The sequence below is a fragment of the Gekko japonicus genome, unplaced genomic scaffold, assembly GCF_001447785.1.
Source record: "Gekko japonicus isolate JY-2015 unplaced genomic scaffold, Gekko_japonicus_V1.1 scaffold982, whole genome shotgun sequence".
NCBI classification, from domain to species: Eukaryota; Metazoa; Chordata; class Lepidosauria; order Squamata; family Gekkonidae; genus Gekko; species Gekko japonicus.
The window spans coordinates 507,903-528,297 of NW_015170919.1; the positions used below are offsets into that span (position 1 = coordinate 507,903).

General features: G+C 45.9%; 1 protein-coding gene across 1 annotated transcript in view; it reads right to left on the bottom strand.

The window, feature by feature from the left end:
* TRRAP (transformation/transcription domain-associated protein) overlaps positions 1 to 20,395 on the bottom strand; it is a 241,741-nt gene that overhangs the window by 114,668 nt on the left and 106,678 nt on the right. Inside the window, exons 47-51 of the mRNA XM_015418766.1 lie at positions 19,010 to 19,135; positions 9,757 to 9,903; positions 7,252 to 7,454; positions 2,939 to 3,060; positions 122 to 335 (exon numbers count right to left, since the gene is read on the bottom strand). Of these exons, the coding sequence (XP_015274252.1) occupies positions 122 to 335; positions 2,939 to 3,060; positions 7,252 to 7,454; positions 9,757 to 9,903; positions 19,010 to 19,135 (812 nt within the window). The remainder of the gene's footprint in view (positions 1 to 121; positions 336 to 2,938; positions 3,061 to 7,251; positions 7,455 to 9,756; positions 9,904 to 19,009; positions 19,136 to 20,395) is intronic.

The following is a 20,395-nucleotide window of genomic DNA, read 5'->3' on the forward strand; positions in this document are numbered from 1 at the left end:
TTTTTAGAGCTCCAGACCTCAGTGAGACTCCAAAGCACAAACCAGACAAGGGGCTCTGTGCAAACCAGCCCTGATTTCCTTTTTAAAAAGCGATGCGGCATCCGATCACCCGCCTCCCTACCTCGATGCACTGCTTGATCCAGAAGTGGTTGCCCATGGCCTCCCAGTTCTGAGAGCAGGTGATGTAGAGTAGGCGCTCGTAGACACGGCGCTTCATCGAGTTGTCGAAGACCTCAAAGAACTTGGCTCGGATGAGCGGCTGGGCGCAGCGGAGTCCTGAAAGGAACGCCGGCTCCAGCTTGGCCGTCAGCTCGCTCCCGGAGAGGCTTTCGTCCCTTTCGAGGAAAGGAAAAATAATCTTAAAAAAAAGAAGGATTAGGCCCCCATATGATCCAGGCCAAGAGAGACCTCTTTCCTCACAACAGAGATGGGAAGAGTGATCCAGTGAGTATCGGGGCTGAGCTTGGACAGAATCGGTTGCACAGCATGGGGACAAGAGTCCACCAAGATATTTGGCCTTCTGCCGGGCCTAGAGATGAGAAAGCAATCAACCTTACCCAGCTGGGGCAGAGAATGTGGGCTCGCCCCCATCTCCCTCTGGTCACTCAGGGCATCTAACTCAGGCCACGGACAAGATTTCTACTCATCGGGGGGGGGAACCTGCCTAGAACAAACTTTCTGCTAATGCCCAAGGCTTTATCATTTTGTATTAAATAGCTTCATTTAGATCAAGATAGTCAGCCATGTTAGTCTGCCTCTAGCAGAAGAAGACGACGAAGAAGAAGAAGAAGAAGAAGAGGAGGAGGAGGAGATTGGATTTATACCCCGCCCTTCACTACCCAAAGGAGTCTCAGAGCGGCTTACAACCTCCTTTCCCTTCCCCTCTTCACAACAGACACCCTGTGAGGTAGGTGGGGCCGAGAAAGCTCTGAGGGAACTGGTCTTGGGAGAACAGCTCTGACAAAACTATGGCTTGCCCAAGGCCATCCAGCACCTTCGAGTGGAGGAGTGGGGAATCAAACCCGGTTCTCCCAGATTAGAGTCCGCGCACTTAACCACCACACCAAACTGGTGGTCAGTCGTGTTGGTCTGAAGCAGCAGAACAAATTGAGAGTCCAGAATGGCACCGTTAAGACCAACACAGGTTTATTGCAGGTATGAGCTTTCGTGTGCACGCACACTTTTTCAAACACATTGGAAAGGAAGCTAGAGTTCAGACTTGTAGACAGAGGCTGAACAGCAAATTAACATGTAACACGATGCAGATGCTTTAAGATATTCAAAGTCCAAACTAAATAACAAGCTAAGGTTATAAGGTCAACAGTTGTTTTGCTTTAATTAAGGGGGGGAAGGACAGCAGAGTAATAGATATGTCAAAATAGGGGGTAAATGTGAAAAAGCCATAGTCTGGTAGCACCTCAAAGACTAACAAAATTTGTGGAAGGGGAAGAGCATTCGTGAGTCACGGCTCACTTCTTCAGATACAGCTGGAACAACGCTCCCTCTAAGCTGTGGAGTATTGTGAGCAAAAAATTCTACTCTTCTGAGTTACAGGCATGAAAGTTGTGAGCGAGCGGTTTGGCTACTGCAGAAATCAGTTTGCTCTGGAGCCATCCTTCCTGAGCTGAGACAAAAATGTGTGAGCCAGAGGCTAAAAAACTGTGAGCTAGCACACACTAACTCAGCTTAGAGGGAGCACTGAGCTGGAATGTGAGTCCATCTGTCCTGATGTCTTGGAGAGTGGGGTGATTTCAGATGCCGAATGGCATTAGCAGGTGGATGACAATAGCAGGAGTGATTGGATTAGGTGTGATCTGCAGAGGGATACGTGACACTGCAAGCTTTGATTCTTGGAAGTTTATACCCCGAAAACCTTGTTGGTCTCTAAGGTCCTACCGGACTCAGATCCATCTCTTCTACCACAGACCAACACAGCTATACTCGGCAACTATCGGATAATGCAAACGCTTAAACACACTCCACTTTTCGTCACAAGGGAAACTTTGAGACTTGGAAGTTTGTACTCTGAAAATCTTTTTGGTCTCTTAGGTGCTCCCGGACTTTATTTTAGCTTCGCGTCTCTCCCCAGTGGGGACCCAAAGTGGCTGGCAACGTTCTCCTCTCCTTCACATTTACCCTCATAGCAGCCCTGCGAGGTAGTTTACGCTGAGAGTGTCCGACCGGCCCAAGGTCACCCCAGCCAGCTTCCGCAGCAGAGACGGGGCTCAAACCTGGGTTTGCCCATTATGTCTGCACCAAAGCAATACTATTAACCTAATCAACAAAGCAACCCGGGACAAGGCGGAAGAACACTGAGGTGGAGGAGAAACAGAGGTGGACCAGGAGTGATGGGAATCGTTTCCAGCCTCAACTGGCACTTCCCAACCTTAACAGGTACGGACTGCTCAAACAGCAATGCGCTTCACGCAGCGTAAAAATTCAGCTGAGCCGATAATTTGACGGGTGACATTTTTTTTTGTTAGAACAGCAATTAAGCGTTTAAAAGCAATGCATTTGGGGGAGGGGGGTAAAGACAAAATTATGCTAATGACAAGAACTCAATTTAGCTAACTGTTATGAAATGAAATTAAAATTCCGAACAACTATAATCAATTACTATTTATAGCACACACAGCGTATTTTTGTCAGGTATTAGTATATATAAAAATGCGAGGCAATGTTGCAGGTATCACAGCAAGCGTTTCTCCCCCCCCCACCCCCTTGGCGGTACAGATGCAATATCTGGAGGCACCGACAAGCAGATATGTTCAAAGAAACCTTGGGAGAGAAAAATGGACTGTTATTTCTCACACACACACCACCTTCCCAAAATCTAAATTAGCTTTAAAAGATGGATGGCATATTATTAAGGTCAAGAGTGGCACAAAATTATGAACGAGTAAGCTGGGGAAAAAAGGTGATTAATTGCCATAATTACCTATAGACGTAGTTAACAAGGTCTAAGAACTGGGCATTTAATTCAAGGTCCTCTGGAAAACGTTTTTCAATGTAGGTCATCATTTTTACCAACAAAATGGACTTCTCTCGGAGGGTGGGCGTCTGAAAAGAAGAGGGGGAAGGGAGAACATAAATTAGCTTGCCCATCTGGTTGCTTGGCAGCTCACATCCAAATATGTACAAGCAAAAGTCGAATTCACATATACATTCACGTGTCTACACACAGCCCTGACATGCAGCTGTAGATGAATTATCAGGCAAGCATAATGTTCGACCTTTCACTACGAATACATCGATATATCAGCATAACCATTGTTGCCCACAAACGTGGAAGTACAATGCAAAATTTGAAACAAAGCGTACGTTTTGAGAAACCTAGCAAGTGATGTTCACCGGCACCGAATAATCTCAAAAATGGCTTGCAAAATCACTTTAGAAGACGTGCGCCGGGACAGAAACCCTAAAACCTTACTAGGGCCCAACGGCGCCACCTAGAGCATCTGAGATCTTTGGATACCTGAGGCGTATGTTAGAACAACCCATTCATTTCCATTACATATTGGACCATCTTGGACAAAGGAGAATCCAGTTTGGGACGGGCGACTTATTTGCCATGAAAGTTCAGAACAATCGCTTGGTGGCTGAGGGGGAAGGGTCTATATCTCATACATTTCTGATTGGCAACAGTGGCCTCTGACATCAATGGGGCTTTGCATGGGATTGGCTAAGTCAGCTTGTTACTCTTGGGGGGGGGGCTGGCTTAGGTCCGATCGTGTTAACCTGCAGGCACTGGCAACGCTCCCTCTAAGCTGTGAAGTCTCGTGAACAAAAATTCCCCTTTGTGAGCTACTGGCATTAAAGTTGTGAGCGAGCGATTTGGCTGCTGCATCAATTAGTTTGCTCTGGAGCCACATCCTTCCTGAGCGGAGACAAAAATGCGTGCGCTGGAGGCTAAAAAACTGTGAGCTGGCTCACACTAACTCAGCTTAGAGGGAACACTGGGCACTAAATAGTTGGTCATAAGGGTTTCTACTAGAGATGCCAGCCTCCGGGTGGGACCCGGGGATCCCCTGGAATTACATCTCCAGATGACACAGATTAGTTCCCGTGGAGAAAATGGATGCTTTGGTGGGTGGAGTCTATGGACACTGTACCCCAGTGAGGTCCCTGTCCTCCCCAAGCTCCCTTCTCAGAACTCCAGGAGTTTCCCAACCTGGATCTGGCCCCCCCTTCCCCGACGGTGGCCAGGGGGAATCTGGCCATCCTAGTTTCTATCATGTCACTTTGTTACTGCTTCAGTACTACGCTAGAAGGATACTTTCTCAGTGGGTCAGTCTAGATGTTCTCAGGAGGCCCCTGGGCAGTGGTGGCTGGTTACCAGTATGCTTTCCAGGGAACCCTTGGTCTACGGGAGTTTCCCAGCAAGGAAAGACACTGTTCCCCCCTTTCCTTCCATAACGACTGGTGGCAGAGGTGGGATTCCAATCTGAATAGTTTTATTCTCTGTTGGTTTTTGTGGAGAACACTGCGTACGTGTCACTGATGTGTCTTAAAATCTTAGAATATTGTAAAGGTGTACTTCTTTCTGTATGACTGGTCTAAGGACTGTAGAAATAAATTGAAAAAACCCCTGCGTACGTGTATGTACACTGTATGGCCTGGGTGACGCCATCTTTGTTACATGCTGGGGCTTAGCTGCCTTGACTACTCTGAGAGGACGGGGTTCGTCAGCTCCCAAGAGAACTTTCCTCTCTCTCACGCTTGTTAGCAGTCCTTATCATCAAAGCCTGGGCTGTTTCTTCCCCGCACTGGAAGCCAGGTGCAAGACGACCTGGCTCAGCCTAAAGTCTGGGATAGTGTAATTAAGGATTACTTGACCGAAGAATAGATGCTTTTGAATTATGGTGCTGGAGGAGACTCTTGAGAGTCCCTTGGACTGCAAGGAGATCAAATCAGCCAATCCTAACAGAAATCAACCCTGACTGTTCCCTGGAAGGCCAGATACTGAAGCCGAAGCTCAAATACTTTGGCCACCAAAGGAGAACGGAGCACTCACTGGAGAAGACTCTGATGCTGGGAAAGACTGAAGGTCAAAGAAGAAGGGGACGGCAAAGTATGAGATGGTTAGACAGTGTTACCGATGCAAAGAACATGAAATTGAGCACACTCTGGAGGATAGCGGAGGACGAGGGCCTGGCGCAATGTGGTCCATGGGGTCACGAAGAGTTGGACTCGACTGTGTGACTGAACAACAACAGCCAGATTTTGGGATATATGATGCCTAGTTTTAGCTATGCACATGGTCTTGGATTCTGGCAGGCTCCGCTGTATGTGTGCGTGCTCGAGGCCCAGTGGATGGCCTGCATTTTCTGTACATTTTGATGTTTTATTAAAAATCTCCTTGTAAGCAAACTTATATCTTGCGTATCATTTCCTTGGGATTGCTGTGAATCCTGGAGCTCCTGGCTGGGGCCCCTCACGTACACGTATGTGCATTCTTTCATATTAGCACACAGAAAATACAGCGGGTTGGAGCAAGACGTGTTTCTCTTCCACGCACACAAACACACGCTGAGTCCTTGGGGCCCTGCCTACCACCAATCTCATTGGAGGGGTTCACTGCAGAGGGGCAGAGCCAGGGGTGAAAACTGATATATTGCATTCTGCCTCCCAAAGATGCTCCTTAGACAGCAGTCTGCTGGTGGTCCCCGGCCCGAAAGACATCCGGGTGTTCTTGACCAGGGCCAGGGGCTTTTCGGTCCTGGCCCCAACCTGGTGGAACTCTCTGCCAAGTACCTGCGGGATCCGATGCAATTCAACCAGGCTTCTGGTGGAGGACAGCCACGGTTCCATCTTGGCTGGCACCCTTCTCTGTTCTCTGCTGTTTACATCTGCCTCGCCCTCACCCCCTTCCCCCCAGTCCGCAAAGTAGCCGGCAGTTGGAGCTGGGACTGGTTAATTATTCGCATTTCTGAACCGACACTCCCTCTAAGCTGTGGAGTCTTGTGAGCAAAAATTCTTTCTTTGTGAGCTACTGGCATTGAAGTTGTGAGCGAGCAATTTGCCTACTGCAGAAATTAGTTTGCTCTGGAGCCATCCTTCCCGAGCGAAGACAAAAATGTGTGCGCCGGAGGCTAAAAAACTGTGAGCTAGCTCACACTAACTCAGTTTAGAGGGAACACTGATCTGAACATTTGAAATGTTTTATTAACGTTTTAACTTATTTTATCTTGTTCTGTTTTATGGCCTTTGTACACCACCCAGAGCCCTGGTTGGGTGATTCATAAATACTATAATTAGGGATGTGCATTCAGTTCGTCTGAACCGAATACACCCCCAAAAATGGCCCTTTCGGGCTGCTGCAGGCTGATTCAGATTCTCTGTTCTGAATTGGCTTGCTGCCGAATTGCCACCAAAGTTACTTTTCCCCCACCATAGAGAACAATGGAGGGGATGGGGGCAACCTGTTTGGGGGCCCGTAAAATTCGACCCCGTGATCCAATGTTCTTGAAACCTGGTGGGTAACTTGGGGAGTAGCTCCAGCAGCTACCCTGTGAGTTTGGAGCCTCTCCCTCAAACCCCCTCCCCTCCAGCCCCCAGAATATATCCTATGTTTTCGCCATTGATTTCAATGGCCCATAGGATATAATGGGGCTGAAATTAACATTCAGCTGGCCCAAAAGACTCCCATATCCACTGGTACTGCCGAAATTGATATGCGGGAGTCTTTCTGCTGGCCGAAATTGATTTTTTGTGTGTGTGGTGGCTCAAGTGGAAGACAGGGCCTTCTCAGTCGCAGCCCCACAACAACTGCCCCACGGAGGGGCGCCTTACCCCCCTCACTTTCCATCTTTAGGAGGGAGCTGAAGACGTTTTTATCGAGGACCGCATTTGATTCAAGCAATCCTAGATTGTGATTTTACATTTTGGTTTGTATTTTTATAAACTCTATTTTATGTGTTTTACTGATATTGTAAGCCGCCTCAAGCTTCACAAGGAAGACAGGAGGCTAATGAATATTTTAAACAAATAAATATTATATAGACAACCCCCCCCCCTTTCTTTTCCTTTGCATCTGGTGCTTTTTACCACTTATAAATTATCGCTGCAGAGAAGGACAGGGTATAAATCCAACTCTTCTTCTTCAACTGAAATAAATAAATTATCGCTACAGAAATTAATTGGGGCACTCAAAAAAAACCCCACAGAAAGCTTTCCTTAGGAGGCCTTGCACGGTTTGGGTCCCTCGTAAATATGCACCAGGTCGTCTCTCTCGTTCACTACAGCAAATACCTGGCTGGCAGCTGTCGGGGAGTTGTTTTTCACCCACTCTTCCACGATCCTCACCACCGCCCGGAGGATTTTGGCGTCGTTCGATTTCTCGATGAGAGATGTCAGGATGGCTTGGATGAAGTTCTTCCTCATCTCCATGCTCATCACGGCCAGGCGGGTTTTCACCAGATCCAGGCTCAGCATGACCAATTCGCTCGTGCCGGCTGTGGGAGGAATCAGAACAGGATCCCGCGTGTGAGCAGGTAAGCACACAGGTGGCTAAAGCGCTCCAGGGCAAGACAGAACAGTCGATTTTTCCCTAGCAACTGAGGGTGGCTTCTTTCAAGTGAATCTACAAAGCCGCCCCCCGCCCCCCATGCATACAGCTTTAGGGAAAACCTTTTAAATAAAAGCTTCAGAGTAAAGATGCGGTGCGTGTTGGACAGCTTACGAGAACACTGCCTCAAAACGGCATAATCAATGCCTGTTTATTTCAGAATTTCTGAATGCAGAGAGACAAATCTAATGGTGCGGCTTGGCTGAGAAACGAAGAACCACCAACACTGAGTTATTTATTTCCCATTTTGTATTTTAGCCTGTCCGGTCCTGAAATTATGAAGGTGAAGCCTTGAACCCGAAGGGTATATGCACCAAAGTTAGAGAAAGACATAACAATGAGCATGAAGGTTAACAACGAAGCAAGGGACAGTACACTTCCAACACAATTAACCCCCAAATCTAGCCTACATTATTTCCCCCAATTCATCCTCTGCCCAGATTTCTCCTCTACCACATGTGGTACTAGACATTTACACAAGAAACCCCGGAGACCTAACAACTCATATCAACAGACAAGGCCTCCAGTTGTTAATGGTACCAAATTTTATAATTAATAGAGTAGATCTGATTCTAGATAATGTCAGTTCTGTTAACACTGTTTTATTGTTTGGGTATACTTCAGTTCAGCAGTTCGAGACCCGAGTGTGCCTCATGACGGAGTGAGCTCCCGTCTCTAGTTCCAGCTCCTGCCAACCTAGCAGTTCGAAAGCAAGAAATTGCAAGTAGATAAACAGGTATCACTTCCGTGGGAAGGTAACAGCGTTCCGTGTGCCTTGGTGTTTAAGTCATGCTGGCCCCATGACCATGGAAACGTCTTCGGACAGCGCTGGCTCTTCGGCTTTGAAACGGAGATGAGCACCGCAACCCTAGAGTCGGACTCGACTGGCTTTCGAGCAAGGGAACCTTTACCTTTATACTTCTTTGGGAGTTATCTCAATTACAAAGCCTTTTAAGGGCAGTTTACAATTACTTCTCGATAGTATACAGAGCTGAAATTTCATGCTTAAATAGTTACATAGAATTATTCTTATGTATTATGTATGCTATTTGATCATAATATGTTTTATCTTTCTGTAATGGTTGAATGCTTTAAAATAAAATAAAAAATGAAAAAGAAAAGAAACCCCGGAGTCCCAACTCCATGTTGTCCCTTGCACTGGGAATGCAGGGGCTGGAGAGGTGGGGGAAGGAGAGAATTGCAGAGGGGAATGGCAGTTGTAAGAAGTGAATACATAATCTGTCCCCTTTCCTTGCCTGCAATTCTGAACCAGGATGGGAGCTCAACAGGATGTGGGAGAAAAAACGCTTGGGAGGAAAGGAAGTGTGAAGCAAGAATCTGAGGGCACTGCAAGGGCTTGAGTCCAATTATTAACTTGTTAAAAAAATCCAAGGTTCAGAACCACTTTATTTGCCCAGGCTAACATTTACTTCTACCTTTAGGATTGGGGGGGGGGGTCTCCAACATTCCTGAGTCACCTTTAGAATTCTGACACAGGGCGGCGGGTGCAGACACAAAATGGCTGCCAAAGGAGGCGGAGCCAGCCACAAAATGTCAGGGAGCCAGATTATGCATCACTCTGATGGTAACTCTTCAACATTCCAGGCAGCTCTGTTTAACAGGATTCCTTTTAATCTTCATTGCCTATCAGATCTCTAGTGGCCAACTGGAAGCTCTGCTGGGCAAATGCCCCATGTGTTTCCATTCACATCCTAAAAACACTCGGTGGGCACCAGGAAAGGTGTCAGCAGGTACCCAGGCACCCATGGGCACCACATTGAGGACCTGTGGATTAGAAGACGACCGGTTTCATAGAACCATAGAATCACAGAGTTGGAAGGGGTCATACTAGAGACCATCTAGTCCAACCCCCTGCAGGGCCAGTCTAAAGTATCCCTGACAAATATTCATCTAGCCTCTTCTTGAAAGCTGTCAGTGAAGGGGAGCTCACCACCTCCCTAGGCAGCTGATTCCACCTTTCTCCACTCCCAGGTTTAGCATTATAGACTCTTCACTGCAACATCTTTGCCCATGAACATTTGACTCTGGACCAAGAGCCCTCAGTTTTAAGCCCGGCTGAGAGAGGAACTGTGATAGTCAAGCAAGTCTAAGCCCTTACCACGAAGGGACACAATGACTTCCCCATGCAACTCAACCTCAGGACGCCAACTGGTGGAGGCGGATGTTACCTGTGTTTGCTTCCGCTGTCCCCGCTTGTGACTGTTGGTTTAAGTGCTCCCGCACCATCTTCTGCAGAGATCGCATGAAGACCGAAATCAGCCTGTCTATATAACTGGGATTGTTACTGCACGCAGACTTCAAAATCATTAGAGTGCCTGAAAACAAACCCGGGGGGGGGGTAAGTTATTTCAGTTAATTAACCTGGTTTCAACTCCATGTTTGGCCACAAAGCTTCAAGAAGAAGAGGGAGGAGGAGGAGGAAGAGATTGGATTTATACCCCGCCCTTCACTTGGAGTCTCGGAATGGCTTACAAACCCCTTTCCCTTCCCCTCCCCACAACAGACACCCTGTGAGGTAGGTGGGGCTGAGAGAGGTCTTTTCAGAACTGAGCTGAGAGAGCTCTTTCTAAAAAGTGACCTTGGGCCAGGTGCTGTCTCTCAGCCTAACTGACCTTGCAAGGTTGTTGTGAGGACAAAGAGGGAGGGAGAGAGACCAGACGCAGTCATCCAAGTTTTTCAGAGTAAGGGCAAGAAAAAAATGTGACAATAATAGATGCAATAAGAAGAAACTTTACTTTTTACAGGTTGTCCTCGATACAGGTCAAATGGTTCATGTCAATATGAGCTGTTCTTCCCCCTCTAGTAGCCAGGGTGATTTGGGGGCAAGTCGCAGTTACTTAGCACAACGATCACACAGAGACACAGCACTGGGGCGGCTGCTGGTCCCTCCCTGTAGGCCAGGGGAGGTTTCAGACAGGCCACTCCTTTCCTTGACTCCATTCAAGACAACACCCCTCTGCCAACCTCTTCAAATTCCATAACAAGGGCCCTGCTGATCAGACCAGTGAGGGTCCATCTTGTCCAGCATCCCATCTCACACAGTGGCCAACCAGTTCCCCTGGAGGGCCAACAAGAGGGCAGACAGTCCGAGGCCTTCGCCTGATGAGAACATGAGAAAAGCCCTGCTGGATCAGACCAGTGGTCCATCTAGTCCAGCATCCTGTCTCACACAGTGGCCAACCAGTTCCCCTGGAGGGCCAACAACAGGGCAGAGAGTCTGAGGCCCTCACCTGATAAGAACACCAGAAGAGCCCTGCTGGATCAGACCAGCGGTCCATCTAGTCCAGCATCCCGTCTCACACAGTGGCCAACCAGTTCCCCTGGAGGTCCAACAACAGGGCCTAGAGGCCGAGGCCTTCCCCTGATGTTGCACCGGGATTCAGAGGTTAGCTGCCTCTGAATGTGGAGGTTCCCCTTCATCACCATGGCTGGTAGCCATGAATCTGTCTAACCCCATTCTAAAGCTATGGCCTCCCACTTCCTTTGGTCCTTCTGCACAACATGGGCACCCTTCTCGCCCACCCATCCACACACCTATAACCTGTGCGGGAAGGAAGAGGGGGCATAGTTGCTCCCAAACTCACCCACACATTCCCCACTCCTCGCTACGCCCTCTCATTTCTCCCTGGCTTCCCCCATTCTTCTTCCAGCTCATAAGAACATAAGAGAAGCCATGTTGGATCAGGCCAATGGCCCATCCAGACCAACACTCTGTCTCACACAGTGGCCAAATCCCCTTCTAACTCATCCTTCCTGTACACACACACCAGGCACGGCTCAGTGAGCAACATATTCTCCATGAGCCCCAAGCTGTGGCATTTGGAGACATTGAACATTATTGAATACGTGGCAGAGTATGAGCTTTCGTGACTCAGCACTTACTTCCTCAGAACCCTCATCCCCTGCCACAAATTTTGTTAGCCTTTAAGGTGCTACTGGACTCTTGCTCTTTTCTTGCATTACCTAAATCTCTAAAAGACGTGCATCCTGTATTTCATTATTCTGCTGAAGCGGGACCCGGTCCTGAACAAGTGGAGACCACGACCACCAGCCCCTCCAACTCTGATGAGGGCTGGTGAGCCGCACCAAGTGGAGGAAATTTTGGATTCGAAACTGAAGTGAGATCGATTGTATTATCTGATTAAATGGGAACACTTTTGACCGTTCACATAATGAATGGGTGCTGGACTCTCATGTCAATGGGGGTGAACTCTTTTTGGGGGGGGCAGAATATCAGCTAGGCCTCTGGAATTTTAACTTTCATTTCTTCTGTGTCTTCATCGTTATTCTTATCTCTGCTTGATCTTCAGTGCCTGGTGTAGTGTTTCTCCTGGGAATTATTGTCTGTTAGTTTGGTGGGCTTATAGCTAGCCCTCACTGGTCCTTGGCCATCAGGGGGTCTCCCTGAATTATGTATAACTGTTTGCTTCACACGCTTTTAGCCAGTTCTGACACAGGATGTCTATGATGTCTGCAAACTATCAAAAGTCTCAATAAACTTTACTCCTTTGAATGAAAGCTGTTGGGAACTGATTGCTGCAGGGGTCTGACAACTGCTACAGACAGGCTAACACGGCTACCCAAACGTCCCACAGCTAGTGGTCTGGAAGCTGGGGCTCGACCTGACACCCCAAAAAGCTGAGTGCTGCGTACATCACTGCCCCTGCCCATATGCCTGTGGCCGGTCCGATACATCTGCAAACTCCACTTCAGAGGGCAGCCATGTTGGTCTGAAGTAGAAGAGCCAGGTTCGAGTACAGTAGCGTCTCAGAGACCAACAAGATTTTCAAGGTATGAGGTGAGAGCCAAGGCTCCCTTCATCAGATACAAAAACTGGAGGGCGTAGAGCCTCAAAATCTCATATCCCAAAAATCTTGCTGGGTCTCTTAAGGCGCTACTGGACTCAAATCTAGCTAACTGCCAAAGGTCTGGCTCTCAAAAATAACTCCAAACAACACCCACCAAGCGAAGATCAGCTACAATTCACAACTATGTTCAAAACTAGACCAAATACCCCAGCAGACCACACAGCCGAAAATCAACTCACACATTTACTTTGGATCTTTGGCAGGGGAACTTACACACACACACACCCAAAATACAACAAACAACAAAGTGTACAATACCTAAGTGGCTCAACTGGAACTAACAATATGAAAATTAGCTCGGTGAATATTAAAGGCTTGAACAACCCCATCAAAAGAAAGAGAATGTTGCAGCATTTGAAAAGAAGGCGACCAGACATACTATTCATACAGGAAACCCACATGAGATCATCACAAGAGCTCATACTTAAAAGCCCTTTATATCCAATTCAATTTCAAGCTTATGGCTCTTCCAACTCAAGGGGAGTGGCCATTCTAATGGGAAAAAATATTAATTTCATTCTGGGAGCTATAATTAAAGACCCTCTTGGCAGGTTTCTTTTCATCAAAGGTAAACTGGAGGGAGTTGCAATTACCCTTGCCTGCATATACGCACCTAACAAGCTGCAAATTCCATTCCTAGATGCAGTTTTAGCAGAACTAACGCAGTTCCAGGATGGAGAATTGCTAATAGGCGCCGACTTAAATTACATAATCAATGATTCTATTGACAGAACCTGGAAGGTAACCAGCAAAAAAAGGCCAAAAACACCCAGAAAAAATAAACTACACTTACTATTGGGAAAATATCATCTTTGCGACACCTGGAGATATCTCCACCCAAATGAGAAAGACTTTACATATTACTCACCACGTCACAACACTCACACGAGGATAGATTACATTTTGACCTCCAAAACTCTCACACCACGGCTGGCCTCGATGGAAATTAAATCTCGCCACCTTACAGACCACGCATGGTTGGAAGGCAACATAGACTTAAGCACACAAATGAACACAGACCACAATTGGACCCTGGACAGGAGCATTTTATTAAATACAAATGCCGTAGAGAAAATTGGAAAAGATATAGAGAACTTCTTTAAAGAAAATCTCTCTGCAGAGACCTCTCCAGCCCTCCTGTGGGATACTATGAAAGCAGTGTTACGCGGTTCCATGATAGCTATAACATCTGTAACAAGAAAAAAGAAGATGCTTTGGAAACAGGAGGTAATAGATAAAATTGCAACACTCGAACAATTATATAAACGTACAGGTAGTAACAATACCTACCGAAAGCTCATAGCGGAACGTAAGATTTTGGAAAATATGGAAATCACTCAAATACAAAAAAACCTGATATACTTAAAACAGAAAATGTGGCAAAAATCTCCCAAAAATTTGCGTATACTGGCATGGAGAGTGAAGGACAAGAAAAATTCAACTTTTATAGGCACGTTAAAAAATAGTGATGGCACCCAGCTTTTCTCTGCAAAAGACATAGCAAATACCTTTGCAACATACTACACCAATTTATACAGCACCAAAAATCCAGATACTACAGTAACTGAATCTTACTTAAACACAATACCATCCCTACCTGTCCTTTCACAAGAACATAGAGAACAACTGGAGACCCCAATCAGTCCAAAGGAAATACTAGACACAATTAAAAACCTAAAGAATAACAAAGCCACAGGCCCTGATGGTATACCCTCGGAATTTTATAAGTCTTTCAGCAAACTGTTAATGAATCACTTATTAAACACCTGTAATGATGTCTTACAAAAAGGCAATTTGCCCAACTCATGGTCGGAATCTGCAATCATAGTAATCCACAAAGAAAATAGAGATTCTACTGACCCTGCCTCATATAGGCCGATATCCCTTCTAAACCACGATAATAAGATTTTCACCTCCATCCTCGCAAACAGAATCAAAGCATTCATCTCACAGTACATCAAACCGGACCAAACAGGATTCATCCCAAATAGGCAAATTTCAGATAGTATTCGTAGATCCTTAAATATTATTATCCATGGGAAAAGATCGCAAAAAGAGTCCCTAATCTTAGCTTTAGATTTCGAAAAAGCTTTCGATTCGGTGGAGGTCAAATATATGCTTGCTCTTTTCAGAAAAATGGGATTTGGGGAAAATTTTCTAAGAGCAATGCAGGCCCTATATGAAAACAATAAGGCAAGAGTAAGGGTTAATAAGAATAACTCGGATTATTTTAACATCACTCGGGGAACCAGACAAGGCTGTCCTCTATCCCCACTAATTTTCGCACTAGCTATTGAACCCTTGGCAGAGAATCTTAGGACCAATCCCTCCTTTACAGGCATCAATATCAAAGGGCAAGAACACAAAATAAGCCTATATGCAGACGACCTGACACTATATGTCTCAAATCCGATACAATCCATCTCAACTTTGATCCATTTGCTGTCTCACTTTTCTGCAGTGTCTGGACTACATATTAACCATTCTAAATCAGAAATTTACCCGATTAAGATGAACCAGCAGACTGAAGCGAAAATAAAAGCATCCTCCAACTTCAGGTGGATTACAGAATGCTGGAGGCATTTAGGAGTATATATACCCCTCAATTTTAAGGAGCTGTCAAAGCACAATTACCAAAGAGTCTACACTATGGTAAAAAAAGATATAGAAAAATGGAACACTTCCTTACTAACTTTGGCAGACAGAATTCATTTAGTTAAGAGCTTCATAGTGCCAAAATTCCTTTTTCTTTTCCGCACTCTACCAATCTTTATTCCGATAAAAGACCTGCGTACGTGGCAATCCATGCTCACACACTTCCTATGGGAAGGGAAAAAAACTAGAATAAATCAGAATACATTGCACAAACCTACCTGTCTGGGAGGCTTGGACTTCCCACACCTCCAAAGCTATTACAATGCAACAATACTTTCTCAAGTAATACAAATGCTTCATCGGGATTATCAAACACCATGCATGAAGATAGAAGAATCTTACTTGGCTCCCTATAGTCTACAAGAAATTTTCTGGGTGAAACCTACTCTAAGATCAAGGAATATTGGGCATAATATGCTTTTAAGAACGGCAATTAAAACTTGGGATCTTCAAAAAAAGCTTCTCCCCTCTGGGATCTCACAACTGTCGACATACTCACATCAAACATGGTTCCCCCCTGGTATGATCCCCAATGCATTTGATTCATGGACAGACGCAAATCATATTGAAGCTGAGACAAACAAGAACTCTACAGGTATATTGATGTACTAACACTTTTGTTAATAACACTTAGTTTAACACGAATATGATCTCCTCCTCTTGGGTTTTTAGTTTAATGTGGTTATCTATCCTTTATCCATAGATGTAGTCCCCTTCCCTCATATTTTCTTTGTAGTTTTTCTAGTCTTATAAAAAATAATAAAAATATCCCTTCGGGGATTAAAAAAAAATACAAAGAAGGGTTACTGGTCACAACCCAATAGAGTCTACATACACTGATCCAACAGATTGCTCAGAACAATTTACCATAGTCTACAAAAAGAACATATTCAAAGTCAACAGTGGGCTCTTCTGTAGTTCCATACATAGATCGTGTCCATTGACCTCCAAACAGAAAGTAACTGCTGCAGAAGACGCCCACTGTGGAAAGAATAACAGCCGGACTCAATGTCTATACACTCTATGGCACGGGTGTCAAATATGCAGCCCGGGGGCCACATCAGGCCCCCGGAGGGATGCCACCAGGCCTGCAGTGGAACTGGCCATCTCCTGCTTCCAGTTCTGCTGCGTCACAGCTTGCTTCGCCAGACTCTCTTAATTACTCAGCCACTTCATGTTTTAACCTGGGTCCTAGACTCTGAGGATGAGATTTCTGTGGTGAATGTCAATAAAGCATCTTCTGATTGGCCACTGTTGGCTTCATTCTGTCTGACTTCTCCTTCCCGATGGTATTTTTTTTTAATTATCCATCCTTCCCCCTCCACGTCGACTTCCTCTGTGCTGCTGGCACTGCCTCCTGCGGCAGGCATTTGATGGCTGTGCCCACATTCTAAAAGTGCCCACAGGCTCAAAAGGGTTAGGGACCCCTGATTTAGATGCTCTGTTTCTGGACACCAAGGGAATCGATAACTTTCTCCATTCATTTTTCCCACCAAGCCCTTCCTACTCTTGTCTTCCCACTCCCAGAAGGATGCTTGCCGTTTTGCATCCTTTAAAAATAAAGAACACATTTGCTTTCTCTCTAAAAAATACTAGGGCTCCGGGGTGGGGGGGGGAGGGAACGGTCCTGCTCTAACCTTGGGAGCGTTCCGGACAAACGATAAGAAGTATCTTTCTCGCTTAGTGCGTTTCTGGAGTTCCAACTTGACACCTGACAAATAGGCAATTCTCCAAGTGAAATTACATCTGTCGGCACAGATCACGGGCGAGGATAGTGAAGGACATTTGCCATTTAAAGCGGTGGGGCCCGGCCAAAAGCCAAGGCAGTCGCGGGCCCGCTTTATTGACAGAAGTAATTCCGGGAGCAGGCTCGGGAGGGGGGACCAACCCCGCCAAAGCTGTCTATCAGATCCGGCCCTCGTAACAAATGAGTTTGACACCCCTGACCTACACCGTGCTTATCAGATGTCTCTTTGTACGAACCGGTATCGATTTCTGCTGCGCGATCCACTTTGAGTCTCAGGGAGACAGGTGGACAACAAATTCAGTAAAACAAACAAACAAAAAATGCATAACATTCTGAAGAAGGAAGATCATAGATTCAGAATTGTTTCTGGGATGGACCACAAAAAGGACCAATGACCGCTTGCAATTTATATCAGCAAACGGGAGGGTTTTGTAAAGATACATATATTTTTAATATTTAAAACATATGTACATGAACTTTAATAAATAAATAAACAATGCTAATAGAGGGAAGAAGAAGAGATTGGATTTATATCCCGCCCTTCACTACCCAAAGGCGTCTCAGAGCGGTTTACAAACTCCTTTCCCTTCCCCTCCTCACAACAGACACCCTGTGAGGTAGGTGGGGCTGAGAGAGCTCTTGACAGAAACTGCTCTTTTTTCAAGAACAGCCCTTATCAGAACTACGGCTTGCCCAAGGTCATCCAGCCAGGTGGAGGCCTGGGGAATCAAACCTGGTTCTCCCAGATTAGAGTCCGCGCACTTAACCACTACACCAAACTGGCTCTAATAGTACAAAGTGTGAGTCCAGTGGCACCTTTAAGACCAATGAAGTTTAATTCCGAGTATAAGCTTTTGTGTGCAAGCACACTTCTTCAGATACATTGAAACAGTTTTCCTCCAGCCTCACATATAGGTGTGGGGGGTTAGTTGCCAGGAAGGGATAGTTAAGAGTCAAGATGCTTAAGTAACTGAGCAATAAGTACAGCTAAGATTAGATTAAAGCAGTTGGTAAAAACTGTGAATAGCATCAAATTAGCATACAGGTAATAAGAGTTAACAAACAGATGTGAGAACTGACTTGGCATGTGTAGTGAGATAAGAACCTGATATCTCTGTTTAGCCCTGGGGGGTTCAATTGTCCTATAATAACTTGTAATTCTGCCATCTACCCACCTGAATCTATTGCTAACAGTGCAATGTGTGTGTACTGCCATCAAGTTGCAGCCAACTTATGGCCACCCTGTAACAACCCTGGATTTCCTTGGTGGTCTCCCATCCAAGAGATAACCAGGACTGACCCTGCTTAGCTTCTAAGATCAGGTTAACCTGGGCTATCCATGTCAGGGTGTATAATATCTATCTCTATCTCTGCTTCTCAAGTAAAGGCTGTTATACTCAAAGCAATGTATGAATTTAAATTTTCCTTACGTTCTGACCAATCTCCTCTAAGCTGTAGAGTCTTGTGAACAAAAATCCTACTTTGTGAGCGACTGGCATTAAAGTTGTGAGCGAGCGATTTGGCTGCGGCATAAATTAGTTTGCTCTGGAGCCATCCTTCATGAGCTGAGACAAAAATGTGTGAGCTAGAGGCAAAAAGACTGTGGGCTAGCTCACACTAACTCAGCTTAGAAGGAACACTGGTCCTGACCTGTAGGCAGGAATTTGCTCTTTACTTCCCTTCCCACGCTTTGCCCTCAATTTCTCTGTCTGCCCCAGTTCCCCCTAACAACGGAACACCCCCAGCTCATAACCTGCTACTGTCTATGGGCTCTTCTCAACTCCCTTTGCTCCTCCTTGCCTTTCCTGGGCCTTGCCTTCCCACTCGGCCCTTCTGTGACATCAGCACCTTTCAGCCAATCAGTGGCAGAAGCTTTATCACTACTACTAACACCATAGGAAAAATTCCCTCAGGGCCTTCCAGCATTGAAGTTTGAACAGAATGCGTCAGGCTGAGCAGGTTGTGGGATTAGCTCAGCGTAAAACAGTTATGCACCGGACTGCAAACACAGTTTTCTAAACACAGGCTGGGGGCATAATGTTTCCCTGGGGCAATGTGCAGCACCAGACAGGGTTTCCCCTAACAAAAAGCGCAATGGCAAACTAGCTGGCCTCTGTTCATGCTTATGTGTGAGAGAGAGGAGAAACTTACCAAAAAGCTGAGAAGGGTTTGCATTGGTGGCTTTTTCGTAATTAGTCAGTCCTTCATATATAACCTTCCCAACAGCGGCGTATAGACACTCCAGTTCTTCATACTTGGAGGCCACGCTTGAAGTGCCTGCGCGAGAGTAAACAAGAGCATTACGAGATAAAAGATGGAGGTTGTCTTTCAATGAAACCAGCAACCTTTTCCGGGATGCCACAGTGCAAGAACGTTACCCCAACACTCACTCTTGCGTTTCTGTGGCAGCTCAAAACCAAATCAAATATAACTTTATTTTGATAAAAGACCAGCTCCAAGAATCAGCAAAAAATAAAAGGAAAAAGACATACAATTAGCATACAGGTAATACGAGTTAACAAACAGATGTGAGAAATGACTTAGCATGTGTAGTGAGTTAAGAACCCGATATCTCTGTTTAGCCCTGGGGGGTTCCATTGTCCTGAGTGCATGCAAATTAAGGGAGGGGGACAAAGAAAGTAATACCCTCCTCATAACAGATAAGCAACATTACTGGGACTTAGTCAGCCGTTTGCGTATCCCACATGCCTGTAGGCAAAAATCTGTAGTAGCTCAAGAAGCACATCTATATTTTCTGCTTCTACCTCTTTGCAAATATACAGACCCTTCCCATCTTTCAAGATCCATAAAAAAGGTCTTATTTGGAGTACCCCTGTTTGGAGAATGCCTGCAGAGTGGCATCCAGTGGCAGCGTGGCTATTTTAGTGGTTGCCCCAATGTGGAACAATACACTTCCTGTAGTGGAGGAAGTAGATTGTGCTATATTCCACTTGCCTCATTCTGGAGGCAGATGAAGGCTTTTCTGTTTTGCCAAGTTTGCAGTGGCGGAGTCTGAGTGATGTGGGAAATACAATCCATATACCAAAGAACCTCCTCAGGAAAGCTCCTCCATTAGCATGTTCACAGCCTGGAGAACTCCTACAACATAATGACTCAGCCCTACCCCACCTTCCTGAGTAGATATAAATGACCTGCCTACCATTTTTCTTCTCACCTTGACACAGAGAGTACTCCATCTTTCTGTGCTATACATCTGAGGATGCCAGTCACAGCTGCTGGCAAAACATCAGGTCCTACAATGCCAAGACCACGGGCACGCAACCCGGAAAGTCTACAGCAACGGGAAATACCGTTGCTGATTTAAGATAACTTTTTGCTGCTTTCTTACAGAGATCACTGTGGATTCTTTGCTCACCGTTTGGAAAACTTTAAAGCAGCCTGAAAGCATCGCAAATTAAATTGGCATGCTGGGGTGGGGGCTACCCCACTACAAGGGGTCTCTTTTCTACTCTGAAATTTATTCACAGCTCGTCCCGTTCCTCTCCACGCTGCCTTCACACCCAATTTCCCTTTCTT